The sequence below is a fragment of the Brienomyrus brachyistius genome, chromosome 19, assembly GCF_023856365.1.
Source record: "Brienomyrus brachyistius isolate T26 chromosome 19, BBRACH_0.4, whole genome shotgun sequence".
Lineage (NCBI taxonomy): Eukaryota > Metazoa > Chordata > Actinopteri > Osteoglossiformes > Mormyridae > Brienomyrus > Brienomyrus brachyistius.
The window spans coordinates 16,638,446-16,657,171 of record NC_064551.1 but is presented as its reverse complement, the minus strand read 5'-3'; the positions used below and the strand labels follow the sequence as shown (position 1 = coordinate 16,657,171).

The following is an 18,726-nucleotide window of genomic DNA, read 5'->3' as shown; positions in this document are numbered from 1 at the left end:
GTTGGCCAGACGTTGTTTTCCTCCACCGTACCACTCATGCAAACTCAGGGCCGTTCTGCCCTAGATGTGAATTTATACCCTGGGTGTGTAGGAGGACGGCGAGAAGAGAAAACGATAAGTAAGGGGAATGCGTAAATACAGACGGCTATTTTGGGCTGCTTTCCTCTGGAGTCTGTCGCATTTCAACAAAATTGTCTCCAGGGAAGATTGTTTTCTGGGGGGGGGGGGGGGGGAAATCACCTATTTAAAGCTGCCTCATCCTTGTAATTAAGTAAAATTACATTGTTAAAGGTTACAGACTATTTATATCAGATATGAAAGCACACCTTTGCGTGGTACGAGGTTATGTTTCCGCATTCGGTCCCCGGTGAAATGACTGACCTTTAATGTCATTTGACTTTGGTAGAATGAAAACATGCAACTCCTCTCTCTGTTTCGGTTTTTAGTGCAGTCGTCCCTCAGTATCCACGGGGGACTGGTTCCAGGACCCCCTGCGGATACCAGAATCTGCGGATGTTCAAGTCCCTTAAATAAAATGGCGTGATATTTGCATATAACCTGTGCACATCCTCCTGTATATTATAAATCTTCTCTAGATTACTTTAATACCTAATGCCATGTAAATGCTATGTAAATCTTTGTTATATTGTACTTTTTAAGGAGTAATGACATGAGAAAAAGTCTGTGCATATTCAGTAGAAATGCAACCATTGTAAGACTACATAGTACACGTCAGCAACAATGTAATTTTCTTTCTTTCAACACTTACAGATACACTTACAACACAAGTAGTGAATGAATGAGAGGCAAAACAAACAATGCTCTGATGAAGAGTACTGGAGGATGTGTGAAATGGCAGGAGGCTACAGCGGAGTATGCCTACACATCACTTCATTCTACATTTCATCACTACAGTGGGGTGTGCCTACACATCACTTCATTCTATACTTCATTACTCTAGCAGGGTATGCCTACACATCACTTCATTCTACACTTAATTCATCACTACAGCAGGGTGTGCCTACACATCACTTCATTCTATACTTCATTACTCTAGCAGGGTGTGCCTGCACATCACTTCATTCTACACTTCATTCATTACTATAGCAGAGTATGCCTACACATCACTTCATTCACTCGCATTCAGCATATTGCTAGGCTGTTACTTGTTGGAACTTTAAGAAAATCTTTAAAAATATATTTTCAACCAACCACTGATAGGGAGGACCAGCTGTACAGTGATGTGCTTTAATGAACTTCTCTTACTCCACCCCTGGCCCCACCCCTGAAGATGGAATATTTGGTGTTTGCAGGAATTGCAGTAACACTCATTTCCTGTCATTTCCCGGAGTTCTAAGTCTCACGTGCCAGGTTGAAGTCTTAAAAAAGATGGGAACCACTGACCAGAGCTCTTCTAGATGTGGTGGGGGGTTAAGAATGCTAAGATATTCTGCCACCTCTAGTAGCCCCGTGATGAGTGTGTTTTCTGGAACGTTCCTGAAGGGGCATTAACTGGAGAGAGTACCCACAGAAATGCCCTTCTACTGAAACATCACGTACCTGAGTATCCAGCAATCAGCAGCTTATCAGGTGAATGTTGGGCTCCTCTTACCCCAGAGCTGCGTTACGAAACACGGTACTGAATTTGTCAGGCGCGTCTCGGAGTTACGATTCTGGGGATGGCGGGGGCTTCCTGGCTGGTGTCTGCGATCGAGTGCTAACATCATCAGTGGCAGGCCATCCCTGGCATGCTGTCAGAGAGAGCTGAAATGAAGCAGTAGATCTGGTTCCGGAAGGGGGGGGGGGTATGGGCTGGAAGATTCTAGATTCAAGGGTTTATTGTCATATGCAGAGTAAGCAGTCACACTATACAACGAAATACTTAGCTCAGCATGTCCTTCCGGCCAGGGTAAACACAAATAAAACACAAATACAAGTTATGCCAGGTCATACTGCATCAGACAGGGAGGTTTGTGCAAATAGGCCAGAGGACTGTGGTTCTCCTGCGGCGGCAGGGAGGAGGTGAATAGGTACGTGGAGGTAACCCGGACGAGGAGGCCTAGATATTCTGGGGGGAGAGAAGGTTCTTCTGTGATGTTTAACTGCCAGGGGAAATTGCTTTAGCATGTTGAGGTCACACATGGAGGTGGCAAGGAGGGCCAGGGTCAATCAGGGTGCAGTAGGAGCAGCCGCTCCCTGTTCAGGAAGGTTGTCAGCCCAATACGTTATAAACGCGGTGACTATTAGAAGATGAGGACCTGGGATAAACGGTAACGTTCCTTCACTCTTGGACATCATAGGGACCTCCCAAAGAGTTTTGGCAGTAAAATGCGTTTGTAAAAGATTTTTGTTTGGAAGTTTTAAGTCACATTGTCTGAGTCTGAGTGGGAGACTGAGCGTGTGGCTTCTTGCAGCTCGCAGTTAATTGGCACGTGGGGGTTCAGCCAGGGAGATGTGGGGTGCGGGTTCAGGCAGAAGGCAAGCTTTGCATTTATGTTTCCTGACAGGGAGGGGGTTGAGCTGGGGGGGACAGCGTTACTCTCCTTCTCATAGTGAGTTTCTGGTGAGTGGGAGAAGGAAGCTTGTTCACTGCTTTGGGTGACTGTCAGCATGATGGCTTGGTAACTGCGTCACCCCAAAGACCGACAGACAGACACACGCACCTCCTCCGAAAATATACACAGACACACACACATCTCCCGAAAATATAGACAGACAGACACACAGACACACACACATCTCCCGAAAATATACGCAGACACACACACATCTCCCGAAAATATAGACAGACAGACAGACACACACACACACAACTCCCGAAAATATACACAGACACACACACACATCTCCCGAAAATATAGACAGACAGACACACACACACACACACCTCCCGAAAATATACACAGACACACACACATCTCCCGAAAATATACGCAGACACACACACATCTCCCGAAAATATACGCAGACACACACCTCCCAAAAATATACACAGACAAACACACATCTCCTGAAAATATACACAGACACACACACATCTCCTGAAAATATACAAAGACACACACATAAGAGATGTCTAAATTTATAAAATAAACATACGCATCTCCCAGAAATATACACAGACACCCACGTCTCCCAAAAATATAGGCAGACACACACACACACAACTCCTGAAAATATACACACACATACACACACACACTCACACCTTCCAAAATTTACACAAACACACACACATCTCCAAAAAATATACACAGACACGCACACATCTCCCGAAAGGGACAGTACTTTAAAAGAGGACTTTAAAGAACTGAGCTTTTCATGACAGACATTTCAATTGTGATACTCTTGTCTGGAACATAAACAGTAGTTATATAGTATAGTCAGCATGTTTAAATGTACATCGAACCTAATTTGACAAAATGTAAAGGTCATTGACTGTGGACTCTGTTACACCCACCACTGCCGAAGACCTGGATTGTGCATAGGAGCATCTGCTCAATGAATTAATGTAATAAACATAAACAGGACTTTACATATGGCATTAAATAAGACCATCGCGGCATTAATTAGTGTCAAGCCCTTTTCTTGCTTACTGTACGAGGTATGAAATTGGAGGAAAAACTCCATGATGTTCCAGTGGCCAAAACATCAAAAAGAAAAATGTTTCTTTTTTTGTGTGTGCCGGAGGACAGCTCTCTATGTGCCCTGGTGTACCTCTCTTGGGGGGGGGGGGGGGTACCTCTAGTAGCCCCCACCTCCATGTAATATATGGGAATCTGGGCTACGAAGGGGGTAGCTGGTGCCAAAAGTGCATCGATAACAAATATATTTCTACAGCTATATGCATATTTCCCAGAACAGATATAACAATTTATATGCGGCTGTATAAATGTGTGGACAGAACGATTTTCTCCACACATGGGGGGGGGGGCAGCTCAGCAAACAGAAGGTTGTCAGTTCGGATCCCCTGCTCAGCAGAATGGCCATACTTCTGTTCAGTCTTTCAGCAAAGCCCTTAACAGGGTTGGGGGATAAGATAAATGGCTTTTACTCTGACCCCAAGCATCGCTCTCACTTCTACTGCGTGTTTCTGACAAATAAGGGCAAGAAGACGGGATTTGTGGAAATTAACACGTCCCAATGCACAGACAACAGATAAAGCTTCCTTTCACACTGACTTATTTGAGGAAATACACAGTAGAAGCTGTGTGTAGTATTATAATATTTCACCTTATTCTATGTATAATGTGGAATGTAGGTCTCATAACCCTTATTTTGTTTCTGCCACTACAAAAAAAAAAGAAAGTCTGTTTCGCTTTTGTTTTGACCATGTGGCGCGCTGCCTGACTGCCAGTCTTCCTGCACATCCCATAGATCGTTTCTTCCTCACCTGTGATTTGCCTTATTCATAGCACCAGTGATTCATGGTGGACTGAGGAGTTGGCATCGGGGAAGGGGAGGGGCTGTCATTCAATGCAAAGGGTGTGATTTCTGGGTACTATTTTGAATTAAGGTAAATATATCTAGCGCAGATCAGGCCGGCAGTGTCTTCTGGTGACACCAGACTGTGGAAGCTTCTAAGGCAGAAGAGGTGACAGGCACCTCGTCCTCCTACACTAACCGCTCTTATCCATAAAGAGCTGAGCTCACTCCTTCTGGAAGGGAACTCTTGTCTTGGCTGCTCCTTGCTATGCTGTTACTGCCTTATTTTTATCATACGGACTTTGCTTTCCCTCTGTTTTCTGGGAATGTGGGAAACATTAATTTTGGAACCTCTCTTTTGTGTTTCAGTGGTGGTTAGTTATGCTTTGGGGAATGTCCTGATTTGGAGGGGGGGTGGGATTAAAGCGGAACTTTTACTTTAATGTATCTAACCCCTCTTCTCTCTCTCTTTTTTACACAGTCTTATTTATTTATGTAAAGCAATATCTGTGACTTTCAGTGAATTGTGGACACTGCGTGAGTATAGAATATAGGTTGATTGACTGAATTGTACGAATGGGAGGTGGGTACTGAGAGAGATAAGTTGTGGAAAACCTGCTGAAGTGAAGAAATGATGCTTTTTCATACTACTGCACAAGTACATTGGAATACTCTAGTTTTCCAATATCCCATCTTGCTGTCCATTAAGGGGCCTGGTGTTATCTGACACCCCTGAAGCATTTTTTTGGGGGGGGGGGGGGGGGGGGTTAGGATCTCGCTCAAGGGCCCAAAGACGTGACTATTCTCTTGAGGAGTGGATTTGAACCATCAACCTTCAGATCAGCAGCATAGAGGCCTAACCTGCTGAGTCACACAGCGCCCCCTGGTGTTACACGGTGTGAGATGGCTGCACATTGTCATTTGCAGCCCTATACAACTCACTGGGTAACTATACTCTTTTTTTGTGTCTTGTTTGTTAATATCGCTGTCTTCTTTGTAAGTATAATTTTGCAAGTGGTTTCTGACTTAGGGTCTCTGTTTTGCTGTTAAGATAAAGTCCTTTTTTTAAAGCCCATCTTAAACGGCAGATCGATAAACCGAGTGGTTTGAGACGTGTCCAAAATGAAAAGGCAGCTATGGGGGAGATGTCATTCGTAAAATCAAAGTGTTCTTTAGGCTGTGCACAGAGACACAGTGCTTCCTGGTTCTGGTCCCGTACCTTCTTCAAATCCTCGTTTCGAATGAATCCCTGAATAGTATGTAACACGGCAGGTGTGACATGTAGTTGCACACACGGTGTGCACAGAACACATCAAATGTAACTATGCAGAATTACCATCTTCCGCCTTTATCCTGCAGACTTGTAAAAGAGGAGCCCTTTTGTTCATATTGATGTTATTCGCTCTGAGTCAGAGGACTAATCTCTGATGTGAGGCCCAAGGTATCTGAATGCTAATTGGATTGATTTTATATTCAGGTCATGGCATATTGAAAAGGAGAGTTTCTTTCTTACCACTTGGCTAATTTCACATTTTGTTTATGGACTTTGATCATAGAGATGTCAATTACGCCTAGCTGGGACTGAAAGATGACCACAAAGCAGATCAGGCATGCATGCATTAATTTCTCCATGTTATTATTTATTTTCATATTTACGTTTTCATACTGGGGCGGTTAGTGTCTCAGCGGGCTTAAGCCTCTGAGCCCCTTATCGGCAGGTTGCCAGTTTAAGTCCCGGCTCCATCAGAAGAGTCACACATCCATGGGCCCTTGAGCAAGGCCTTTAACCCCAAGCTCTGCGGGCTCTGCATTGACTGACCCTGCACTGTGACCCCCAAGCTATGGAGAGGAAGGTGGGGTAGGCAGATGGAAGCATTCAAATGTACCCGCACTTATGCAAATGACAAGTGAAGGATTTATCATTTACGAGTTGATTTGACTGAAATCTGTGTCAGTATTTACTGAAGATATATTCTGTAAATACATTCATGTGATTATTTAACATTATAATACACTCATTGTACAGACACAGATAAAATAAAATGAATCGTGATTCCCTCAGTGTTTGGCTACTGAGGGAATTTGAGGTTGGTGAGGTCACGTATGAAGGGTTTGTAAACCCTCATAAAGCCTTTAGCTACCCTGATTTTAACGTGATTCAACTCCAAGTGCCAGCATACAGCTTTTAAACCTCCTCACCCTGGTACCACTGTCAAAATTTAGAGAGTCAGAGGCGTGATTCAACATAAATGGGCAATGCTCCCAAAATCGGCCAAATTTCGCTTAGTGGGTGATAACAGCTCATGACGGAAAACTCGGGAGAGATCCAGATGCCGAGCAAAGCACGTAGTTTTATTAGAACCAGGGCAAACAGAAGCAGAATGGAGAGGCAGAGATGTGGCCGGGCTCATGGAATAGAAGGTCAAATAACCTGGGGAAGTCAGTCGTACACCGGAGATGCTGAATGGGAGTGGATAGTACACAGGGATCCGGGGGAAACGGGAGCGGACAGGAAGACGGCAGGAAGGTTAGGTCAGGGTTACATGGGAGACAAGCAAGAAACACTCGGTACATCACCACATGGAGGAACAATCCCTCGCACTGACCATGCGCTGGGCCAAGCACCAGGTATGGTTAATTCACTGAGGGAGGCGGAGCTCACAAGGGGACCATGACAGCGCAACAGCCCGAAAGTTACAGCTTTCTGTAGCACAAGATTTCAATTAATCAGCGGTGTTAATGGTATCTAAATTCCCCAACACATTTTTTTTTTTTGATAACCATGCTTTGGTTCCATTTCACCTGTGACATCTTACACCTTAAATCACATTTTGTTGTTTGTGCTTTTCTGCGCTGCGTTATAATACTAATGTATATAAGTATTTATGGAATTTTTGAAGGAGTATGGAAATATTGAGCACGAGGACGCAGCAGGACCTAGATCTCCGTTTGGCACAGACGAGGTTCGGTGTGAACGGGACAAACGGCGCAGAAAAGCTTTCGTTTTGGTGCGGAATGGAAAAGAAAAGAGAGCAGAATCAGCACAGCCTTGCTGGGGTCAGAGAAACAGAAATGGTGGTTACTGGGGGGCAGAAAAACAATCACATGACTATAAACTAAAGGTTTTCATCCTTGGGGGGTCCATAGAGAAGTTGTAGGGGGTCCTCAGAGATGAAACAGAAACTGACAGAGTGAAACATCTTCAAGGCCCCTCCCCCCTCCTTAGTCTTTGGTTGCTCATGTGATGATGCACTCGTGGTCGGGGGTCCCTATGCTTCTTTGCTTTCTTCGAGGGGATCCGGCTTTAAATCCATCCCAGCGTTGAGGGCCAGTAATCGGGACACCAACCGTGGGCACCTGCCTTCCCTCTCCGTGACCCTTCCCATGATGTGTAAATAAGCACATTCATCTTCCATTTCTGAAAATGATTTCATCATATTTTACATTGCTACTTTTATCAAATATTGTAAAAGGGGTGCGTGATGCCTTGCTGGTTGGCACAATAGGGTCACACTTCCAGGGTTGTTGGTTCAAATCCCACGTCCTTTCTGTGTGTGTAGTTTGCATGTGCTCCCCGTGTCACATGTGTTTGCCCTGAGTCCTCCTCTGTGAGTGTGTGTATGAATGTGGGCCCTGTGATGGTCTGGCATCCCATCCAGTGTATCCCCTGCCCTGTGCCCTGTGCCCTGTGATGGCCTGGCATCCCGTCCAGTGTGTCCCCTGCCCTGTGCCCTGTGCCCTGTGATGGCCTGGCATCCCGTCCAGTGTATCCCCTGCCCTGTGCCCTGTGCCCTGTGATGGCCTGGCATCCCGTCCAGTGTGTCCCCTGCCCTGTGCCCTGTGCCCTGTGATGGCCTGGCATCCCGTCCAGTGTGTCCCCTGCCCTGTGCCCTTTCGCTGCCTGGGATGGGCTGCTTATGGAGGTGCATGTATGTAAGGGTAAAATTAAAGGTGGTTTAGTCATCGAACAAAGCAGAGAACCCGCACTGCTAAGCTAATTGGAATTAAATGTAGCGTAGCTTCCCCAATCCAGTCTGTAGGTAGTTCCTTTATTTCACTGGATCTGCTCTCCCATGGATTTCCATTAAGTAACAGGAAATATATACAGTTTCATCGTATTTCTGCCAGCTGGACAAAGCAGGTAAGAGCTACAATAAGGTGAAGATGAAGAGGGCTGGGTAGCAGCATTCAACGTTATTAAAAGAAATTTAAAAACTCCTACTGTTCATAAGTAGAGCATTAAGGTTTATTTGGTTGAATGTTTTTATATGACAAACTAGTTTTGATACACACACACATTTATATTAACGTGGGATAGGGAGATTTGTCCAGACATAGAAAAAGAGATAATTAAGATGGTTTTAGTTTTCTTTCTGCTAATATAACAAAATGAACGTAAGAGTGAGACGTACACCCGAATCACTCTTGCGGATGAATGGGGTACTTCAAGGTGAAGCAGAGGGCAGAGTCCTGGTGAACAGGTGTGCATCTCACGTTTCTCCTGTCTGTGCCGAGCCGTCGCACAGCATCATGAAACGTGAGCGAGTGCCAGCTGGAGAGCCGTCCTCCCCTGCGCCGTTCCTGCAAAGATGATGTAAAAAGAAGCATTTCTGTCCTCCGGGGAGTGACACAAAAACATGCGATTTTTTTTTTTTTTTTTTACCTGCGTAATGGTATTTTCTCCATGCCGCGGTGTTGCTCTTTTCAGAGAGGGACAGGTCATTACCGCCGTGATACTCTGAGTGCCCGTAAAGCCAGACTATTTGCTCTTCACCATGTGATTGCGAGGCAGCATCCGGTGGATTTCTGAGTCTCTGCATCGTGCCTCCTGCCGCCCAGGAAGCTTAGCGATGTCTGATGCCTTCCCGCCATCCATGCGACGCAGTTCAAAGCGTAGCAGCCTGTAATTTTCGACATTCGCCACATGTGCCTGTATTATCTTCCCCCACTCCAGTAACACCCCAACCATACAGATTACTCAGCCCAACCATGCTGTTTCTTCTGCTTGACATGCGTAGATTTAGAGTTGCGTAATCTGCATTACGTCCCACAAGCTACTGTTTGAGCTGCTGTGTAGCACGTGATCTTTCTTATATCTGTGGCAGCCTATCGCCAGCCTTATAGTCCTGATTGGCTTCATTAAGATATAAATAGGGTCAGCAAACTGTGGTACTCTCCGTGTGGGTTCTGCATAGGGACACGGGTAAATGTGTATGTCCTGGGTCTTTCCTCAGACCCCTGCGCCATAAACCTTTGAATCTGTCAACAATATTTCAGTACTTGCATCTGTGATAAACTGTGATACACTTTGTAATGTAACACTGTGTCACTTAAGCATAATTTATCAGTCTGCGTGTTACATATAAAAAGAGTGTGCAGTGCTCAGCTAGTGAAGGAAATGCAGAGATATCTGGAGGCCGCCTAGTGTGAGGTGAGAAGGTCCAGGCTTGTGATGGAGAACATTGCAAGCCGTGAGCTTCACTTTGACAGCCTGTGCTGTGAAACACAGCAGCTCGTTGCCGCTCTGTGACATCAGTGATGGTACCTCGCGTCAACGGTCCACCTCCCCAGCCCCCCCCCCCCCCTTCGCCCCTTTACATATCAATGGCATCCCTCCTGCCATCTCTGGGCTAGGGTAATCTCTTTGGCAACCTGCTCCATCTGCGCTGAGCTACATACAAATGCGTTTATTCAACAGAAATGTGACCGTGAATGTGAGCGTGTCAGCTACGTGAGGGGTAGGTCTCTGGATTTTCGCCACCCCCTCCCTCCTTCCAAAGGACGGAAAGAAGGAGGGGGGGGGGGGGTCACTAATAGAGTGACATGTCAGGTTTGCAGATTTCAAGCGATTCCAGCTGTGCCCAGCAGGGTTTCCGTAAGGCGGATTATCCCGTGAATTGGCACGAAGAAGCCATCTGAAAGCGTCGCTGTAAGGTGATCTGGGGAGTGGCAGGCTGTGGGCACTTTCGGCTTTACAGATATTTATCCCGACAGCCTTGTGTTTACACTTCAGCACTAAATTATACACCGTAACCCTGGCAGGGTTTCAGAAAGAGCCATTAAACTACCTTCACTCCACATGCTGCTTTTCATTTTTCTTTAAATTTATTTTGAGAGCGTTGACGTTAATTATAATACTTCATTGTAGTATATTTTCACAAAGGGACCTCAGGTGCCTTTTCTGCTCCGAAAGAATTTAAAGGTCGATCTCATTTATAATACCACGCAGTAAGGCTGTTTCACTTTGTTTACGCAGAAGGTATGTACTTCTTTAGCAACAAATGTGGTTTTCTAAAAAAAATCACAACAAAAAAGCACTTTAGGTCACAGTAACTGTTACAGAAGTAGGGAGTGTTTTTCACTTGCTGATTAATAAGTGTTTAGTCTTCTGTCTTTGCTTGTGCCTGGATCCAGAAGGGAGAAATCAAGTTTACACTGGGATGTTCTTGATTTTTGGGTGGCCACAGTCCCCCAATACGCTTCACTGACCTAAAAGCCGGCAGAGATGTGTGTATTATTCTGAAAAGCAATGGAATGACGATCCACTGACTAGTGAGGAGACTCTTAAGTGCACTTTGTAATCTTTTGGCCTAAAAAGCATTTTTGCATTGTGGGGAAAAAATACCTTTTTTAATTTCTTTTTTTCAGCTCCACATGGTTAAGCTAAAATATATTTTTGTCGTGTGTATAATTGATTCCATTATAGCTTCAACATCGCGTTGTCTTGTGAGAAAATTAATTGCCACACTGTCTAATTATCGCTGAGACAAAAATGCTCCCTTTTTGATTCAATCCTGCTACTTATGGCTTTAATTTTTATATTTTTTGATGTGTTTGTACCCAGTCTGATCAGCGCAGCCCAGGTCCTTACAGGGATCTGCTGGGTAATTACTGTCCATCACAACTGGTTTTGCTGCAAGAATTATTTTTCCTAATTGGCCTTAAAAATAATATTCATACCCATAGTATCACTTTTCGATAGTCTCTGTTAATGCCGCCTGTCTAACCCTACACTGTGCACAATCGAAGATGCATATTTCTTACAGATTTTCTGGGATTTTTTCCATCCTTCCTCCATTTCTGTTGGAACCCCTCAGCAGAGTAATTGCCAGGATATTATCATAATGTTTGTCTGATTATTCTCCTGTTTTATTTGGATCTACACACATTTGGATCACATGCATAATGTACCCAGGAAGCACAGGCCACATAAAAATCAAATATATTCCTGTGTTATACTGTACCATGTTATGTATGTGTCTGTATAATGCTCTTAAATTTTATCATAACTATATATATATATATATATATATATATATTGACATGCATATACAGTAACAGGCAGAATGTCAGGCAGAGATATTTGCCAGAGGGCTTGGAGGAGGCAGTGGAGATAGGTTCAGTAAGATGGTACGGAGGAATGAAAAGCAAAGGCAGCCATCTTGGCGTTAGCAAAAGAAAAGAGAAAATTTGAGAAATGGCTCCAGCAGGGTGTGGGATCAAGGATCAGCGTTTTGGCTGAGGGAACAGCAGAGCCTCATCCTGTATGGATTAAAACGAGGTACATGTCTAACAAAAGAGAGGGATCGTCACCTGGCTTCACACTGCATTCTCTCTTATCCTTCTCCTCTTTCATTTATTCATTTAGCGGATGCCTTTATCCAGAGGTATACGACCGAGAAAAAGCAGGATTAGTGAGTCCCTGGAATAAGTCTGGGCCCAACAGTGAAATCGCTCTGCCCACCATGGGATTTGAACCAACGGCCTTCCGATCACAGACACAGTGACCTAACCTGCTGAGTCGCACACTGTCCCCGTTCTCGCTAACATCTAATCACACACAGGCATTCCTGATGTGTGTGGGAGTAGCACGGGTGGTCGCCATGTAATCTGATTTGAGTCCAGCAGTTCTTTTAATAAGAAAAAGGGCTAATTAATTAAGAGCTCAGCTGGGCTGAAAACACACACTGCGCTGCCAGCACTGAGGTCAGAGTAGCACAGAGGTGATCGATTTAAATAAGTGACCTGGCATTTGGTGACTGCGGGGATCGACGAATCCCTCGCAATGATGATGCGTGACACGGGCGTGACTGCTGTCCCCTGTTCACAGCCCTCAAGCCCCACATTTGCGTGGGAACCACGAGGTTTCTCTCTCCCCCCCCCACTCCTGCTGGCCACAAACAGCCACTACACTGAATATTAATTAAATAGAGCAGCATATGCCACCTTCCTATACAGTGCCCCCCCTCTCCCAGCCACAACAGGTCAAGAAGCATCCCACCGTTGTTGTACTGCAATTCCTATGTGATCTATTTGCAAGTTTACCTCACCATACACTCTTAAATATATACATTCTTTTTCAGGATATTCTGTTTGTGCACCTTAATGTCTGCACTGTATGTACTGTCTTTGCACTTTGTCTTGTTTTACATTAAATGTTTGTTTGCTCTGCACCTTAAATACCTGCTGTATGCATAAGAATCTCCCGCTGGGATCAGTGAAGTTCATCATTTAGTGTTTTTTCACTGCAACAGGTACCAAACTTTCGGTACTTCACAACAATATTTGTGGTAGTACCTGTGTTTGTTATCTACTGGTGTGTAGAATGACATAATGACAACATGAGGCAGGGTGTTTTGTGCTGAATTAAAAAATGGCTGTTATAGTTTATTATAGGACGGGGCAATGTATGATATTATGCAATATTAATATCGACATTTCATGTTATGCACATGCAATTCTCACATCTCAAGCATCGCCATAGACAGTTCTGTTGAGATCCGGGTTTCTCATGCCTCCGTACTGTCTGGATATTATACTGTGGTGCAGAGAATTTTCAAAAACAACATTTAAGTGGTTAAGTTGTGGTAGAACATTTTTACTTTGTTATAGGAAACAAAACTTAGCAAGCTTTGCAATATTAGTGATTGCTTTCACTTTGACGGTGATTATCTGGTATATGTTAAAAAAATTATTTTAAGTTTACCACTGCTGATTTTGAATGAGTTCTGTATGAGTATCCCAGCTCGTTTGGTACTTTGGTACTAGGACTGCACTGGAAATCAATGGAAAAAGTACAGATTTTTTAGTACTGATTACTACTGATTAGTACCTAAAGTTGAGTACTTGGTGCAGTGGAAAAGTGCCTTTTATCCTAACCCATCTCATTGAGACAGTTTGGTGAGACACAGAGGTGTTTCCCTGACACAGAATGCTGTGCTTGCGACCTTCAATGGAAGCAGAAGAGAGAGCCGGGATTAATTTATTTAATTGGATAACATCGACACTTCTTAAAGAAAGACTGATGACTGCAGCATTACTGTTCCCTGTGTTGCTGCTCCAACACATACCTCTGTGTGACATACATTCCACGTCATAACCAAGACTTAACACTTAATTGTGATCTAATTTAGCTAATTAGGCCCATACGGCATACCCATTCTGTTTGATCATGCCACTTAATTAGTCATGAGCATCATCCTAATTGCTCCAGTTTTCTTAGGTAACAGAGTAAAACGCTGGAGAGATCGAAAACGTCACATAGAGGTATGGCACTTATACATAAATTGTAAAATTCCAGTAGATATGAAAGATGAAAGCGTGATCTTCCGTTTAGCTTATAGCATTTTGTGTCAAACAGTGATCAAGCTACCTTTTGTGTGGTAATTTCTGCAATTCCAGCTTTATCTCTCAAACTATCTCAATGTCTTATAGTTCAGTTGCTATTTGTGTTTCGGAAATGAGGAACCTTCAAAATTCCTCACTCACACCTTTCAGAATTCTCAGTGTTACGTAGCAGCATTAGCTACATCAGCCGCTCTTAGCGGTCGTGTTTCTTTCAGCTAGGAGAGCTTGTCTGAATCAGAGCTGGAATCTTTATTTTTGAGGCCAGCCCACATCTACCCACACACATGTATGCATGACCCCTACAGATTCCATTATGGAGTCATGTCTTTCACGTACAGCCTTGATTGGAGTTAAATTAATGCAGGCTGGTGTACCACCAGGCAGGAGCTGAAAAAAAATTTGATTAAATAAAATCTATTGGCCATGCTGGAAGCCGATTGGCTGGGAGAGGCGAGGTGGCCTGCAGCCATGTGGAGCTCATTGTCTGCAGACGGTCAATCACTCTGATGCTGGAGCTGATTCAGCCTTCAGCTAATAAGCTAATACAGCATCCACAAATAAACCAGTAAGAAGGCGGTTAAGTTCTTCACCTATTGTCATGTTTTCTTTGGAAGTTCAGGAACACCCTCGGTGTGTAGCTCATTAGCGTAGGTCTCTCCGTCTGTGTTTGGGTCAAATCCCATGGTCAGCTGAGTGACTTCACGGTTGAGCCCTTGAGCGAGGCTCTGAGCCCTCAATTACTCCAAGGACGAGCTTACACTGCTTCCTTACAAAAAAATGTATATCACTTTCAGAGTAAGGGTCCAATAAACATAAATAAACAAAACATTAAGGGGGGGGGGGCATGTAGGTGCTGGAAAGGCCACAGGCAAAGGGGAATCAGCTGAGAATATGAACCGGTGAATGTTAGCAACACTGTCCAACATAAAAAATCTAGCGTTTTGCAGCTGGAGTCTACGCCACACCAGCTCCTGGAATGTCTCCTGAGGCTGGTTAGGCTCCGCTTCACTGTTCCAATTCTGTCCAGAGCAACACACACGGCATGGCAGCGCCAATTATGGGCTCTCTGCAGCACCGGGGGGCCCCCGTCTGCCATCAGATTCCGATTTTCTGCAGAGACTCCGTTTGAAGACGTTCATAATTGTCATAATTGCGGTGCCAGTCACCAGCCATAAGTTCCAGTTCCCTAACTCTGATGAAAAATCTTTTATGCACTCGGTGGGGTTGGGGGGGGGGGGGGCAGGGAGAGGAGGGGGGGGACTGTGGTGGGGGACAATGGAAAAATTGTTCTGGACACAAATCCTCAAGGTTGGACAGTCATGCATGTATGCTGGTTTGTAAATCTTAAGCATGAGACATATTTATGGATACTTATCTTTTATAATATGACATCCAGTGAATTTGATGCTGTTTTGTCATAATCAAGCAGGTTATTTATTCATGAATGCATACAGTCAGCTTTCACAGTTTTCACGGTGTCTGGCCTGTTTGTATGTGAACCCCTGATAGCCGCATTGCTCTGTTCCTTACAGGCATTTGCGTTTCAGATCCTGGTGTTGGCCTTTTATGAGGTCATCTCTTGTGTGGCAGACTTGGGCGACAAAGGTGACACTTATTAACACCTTCACTCATCACTGAATTCATGGGGGGGGGGGGGGGGTTCACATTCTAACAGAGCAGGTTACACGTCAGTACATGAATGATCACCTTTGCCTGTCAGATTCCTGTGGCATACTGCACAGAACCTGCATAAAACGTTTAATTACAAACACAAAGCTTTGTATCAAGCACAGCAGTGCTTTCAGGCGCTTCTGAAATGATGCCAGTAATCCGTTCCACAAACTCTTATGTGAGCTGGATTTATCTTTCTGTACGACTCAAAGAGACCACTTAGCAAATACTAATAATTAGTAATTACGTACTAAAGAACACATATCAAAAAAACGAAAAGATAAGGTGTTTAATTCACATACCTGTGAACTAAGTATCTCGGATGGTTTTGCGTAAATACGGATTTACTGAAATTAATTTTATGTAATTCATTTTAAAATTGTAAAGCTGTTAAATGCAATTATGAAAAGATTGAAAATCCCAACGGGCAGTCACTTCACATAATGCTGGTTTGGATCTAAACTTTCCAGGTGGATGACAGAGGATAGACCTGTGAGCTCAGAGCTCAGCCTTGTGAAGCGCTCACAGCTTGGTCTGTGTAACAGCAATAGCAGCAGGTCGTCAGCAGCCTCTGTGGCTCCCATGAGCTCTGGCTCCAGTGTTGCCCCGTCAACACGCTCCTAAAGGGCTTTTCACTTTCTCCCTTCTTCCCAGGCCGACTTGAGTTCACTCTGAGGCAGAGCGCACCCCGGCGGAGATGTCCCGACACCACAACCGCTTCGAGCGGGATTACCGCGGTGCTTGGGAACGGCGGGATCGAGGGGTGGCCCTTAACAATGGCCACAACGGCAACTGCAACAGCGGCAGCTGCGCGGGGACAGGCGGCAACAACCGGCCGGGACTGCTGCCCCTGCCCGTCATCCCCTCATTGCTTCCCAGCCCTGCAACGGTCGCCGTGACGACCACCAGCAACGAGCTGGCATGTAAACGCATCGGCTCCAGTTCCAGCACCGCCACCTCCAAGGTAAGCCAGTGGGGGGGGGGCGCGCTCTCACCTCATGGGATTTGCTCAAATCACAGAGCTTGTCCTGTTTTCACTTCCTGTGTTCATCTGTGATTGTTTCAAGTCAAGTCAAGTGGACTTTACTGTCATACAGGTATACAGTGGCTCTTGGGAGTTTCACTCGCACAAAAATGTTCTGAGGGCAGAACAGAAAATGATTGATTCAGCAAGATAAGCAATCACATTGTAGAAGAGGTGGGTGCAAACAACTAGAGGAGATGGGACCAAGACATCTAATTGGCTGGCCCCGCCTCCTGTCGTTGCTTGGACCCACCACTCTACAATCTGATTGGTTATTTCTGTGAATTCTGCCCTCAGAACATAAACTCCCATGAGCGATACAGAGGCACGAGGTAACGTCCACCCAGGATGATAGTGCGACATACAGACAGCAAGTGGTGATGATAGTAATGATAATGACAAAGGGAGGGTTGAATTTGGTCACTGCTCAGAACGTCCAGAAGAGAAAGTCCTGTAGGAATCTGAGCAGTATTTATGTTTTTTCACACCTCATTTTATTTATTAGTTTTCTGGATTTATATCTTATACTTTCAGGGGAAGGTGCAAAGAAAGATACCAGGTTTTCGTTTAATCATATTTTCTGTTTTTTTTTTTTTACTCTGGGCATTTGTTTCCAGTTACACTACAGAGCAAGATGCTTTACTTATTTCTGTGCAAGAATGTGTGTGTGCATAAATGAAGCCTTTATTAATTCATGTCATGTGCACAAACTTCTGTATATGACCATGATATTTTGCTGTTGTTGTCCTGTCCCCGTGAAAGATTAGCAGAGCTGTTTATTTCAGTCATGACGGAGAAATTTGCTTTTTAGCGACACTTGAGGCTAAATGTATTTATATTCATTCTAAATGGATATTAAGGTTGGCATAGGCATTAGTATTTAAAACGTGTCGTTAAGCTCAGTGTTATCATGTTCCTTTCAAATTTAGTTGATAATTGTGCAGGAAAAAATAGTTTTAGTGAAAGCCCCCTCTCCCATACACACACACACACACACACACACACACACACACACACACTCCACAAGGAATAGAGTTGCATTAATCGCTAGCATTCGATATCGCAAGCTATACTTCTCTGTCATCTGCCATGAAAGCCCCAAGTTGCCATCCCCTGCGTGGATTGATGTTATTTTCCGTAGCCTATCGTCATGACTCATCTCCTGCACAGAGCAGACAGGCTGATTATCGATCGGCCCTCGGCTAAAGTCACCCCAGGCAGGGCCCCTGGATCTCAGGGCAGGGGCAGGGGTGCTTAGAGACTCCTCCCTGTCAGAAGTAAACACGTGATTTTACGCATTCAGAAAAATGAGTAAGGTTAGCAATGTTATGTGACAAGCTATGAAGAGTCGAATCTTGTCCTTGCAGGATTTTTAAGCAACATTCAGATGGCGACTATACCATCTGCTACTGCTGCCTGCAGGAATAAACTGAATCAAGCGCAAAGGAAAACACCAGCAAACTGCCGTCCGGTTCAGACTGGCGGGGGGTAATTTCGCCGTCCGTGGCGAGTGACGTGCACAAGCACATGTTTCTAGTGGCTCTGTTAAAAGATAAATGTCCGCCCTCGCTTCTGAAGGTGCTGTTTACACCCTGCTGATTAATAACATTAAAGCCACTTGTATGAGAGTTTTCCCGGGAGCAAATCGCCTTGGAGAATGGGGCGATCAGAATTATTTAGACCAGCAGCAGTTAGAAACCGTCCATTTGCATACATTTGTCACGTAATTTCATGGAAATTGAAAGTTGTTTTTTTTTTTTCTTTTTACCTGTGGCATTTGCAGTGAAATAATAATGCTCCTTGCATTTTTCCTGTGACGTGGTGTGGGACTCCGTGGGTTACAATGCTGTGCGTGTGATTGAAAGGTCACTGGCTCAAATTCTAGGGTTGACTGAGTGATTTCACCGTTGGGCCCTCGAGCAAGGCCTGTAACCTCAAATTGCACCAGCAACTGGCTGACCCAACTTCAGATTGTACAT

At 44.6% G+C, this 18,726-nt stretch overlaps 1 protein-coding gene across 2 annotated transcripts in view; it reads left to right on the top strand.

The window, feature by feature from the left end:
- The window catches only part of LOC125714579 (kelch-like protein 29), a 158,980-nt gene that overhangs the window by 36,984 nt on the left and 103,270 nt on the right, over positions 1–18,726 (top strand). For both annotated transcript variants that reach the window (XM_048985306.1, XM_048985305.1), the window contains one exon: positions 16,378–16,687. In XM_048985306.1, the coding sequence (XP_048841263.1) occupies positions 16,421–16,687 (267 nt within the window). In that variant the 5' untranslated portion in view covers positions 16,378–16,420. The remainder of the gene's footprint in view (positions 1–16,377; positions 16,688–18,726) is intronic.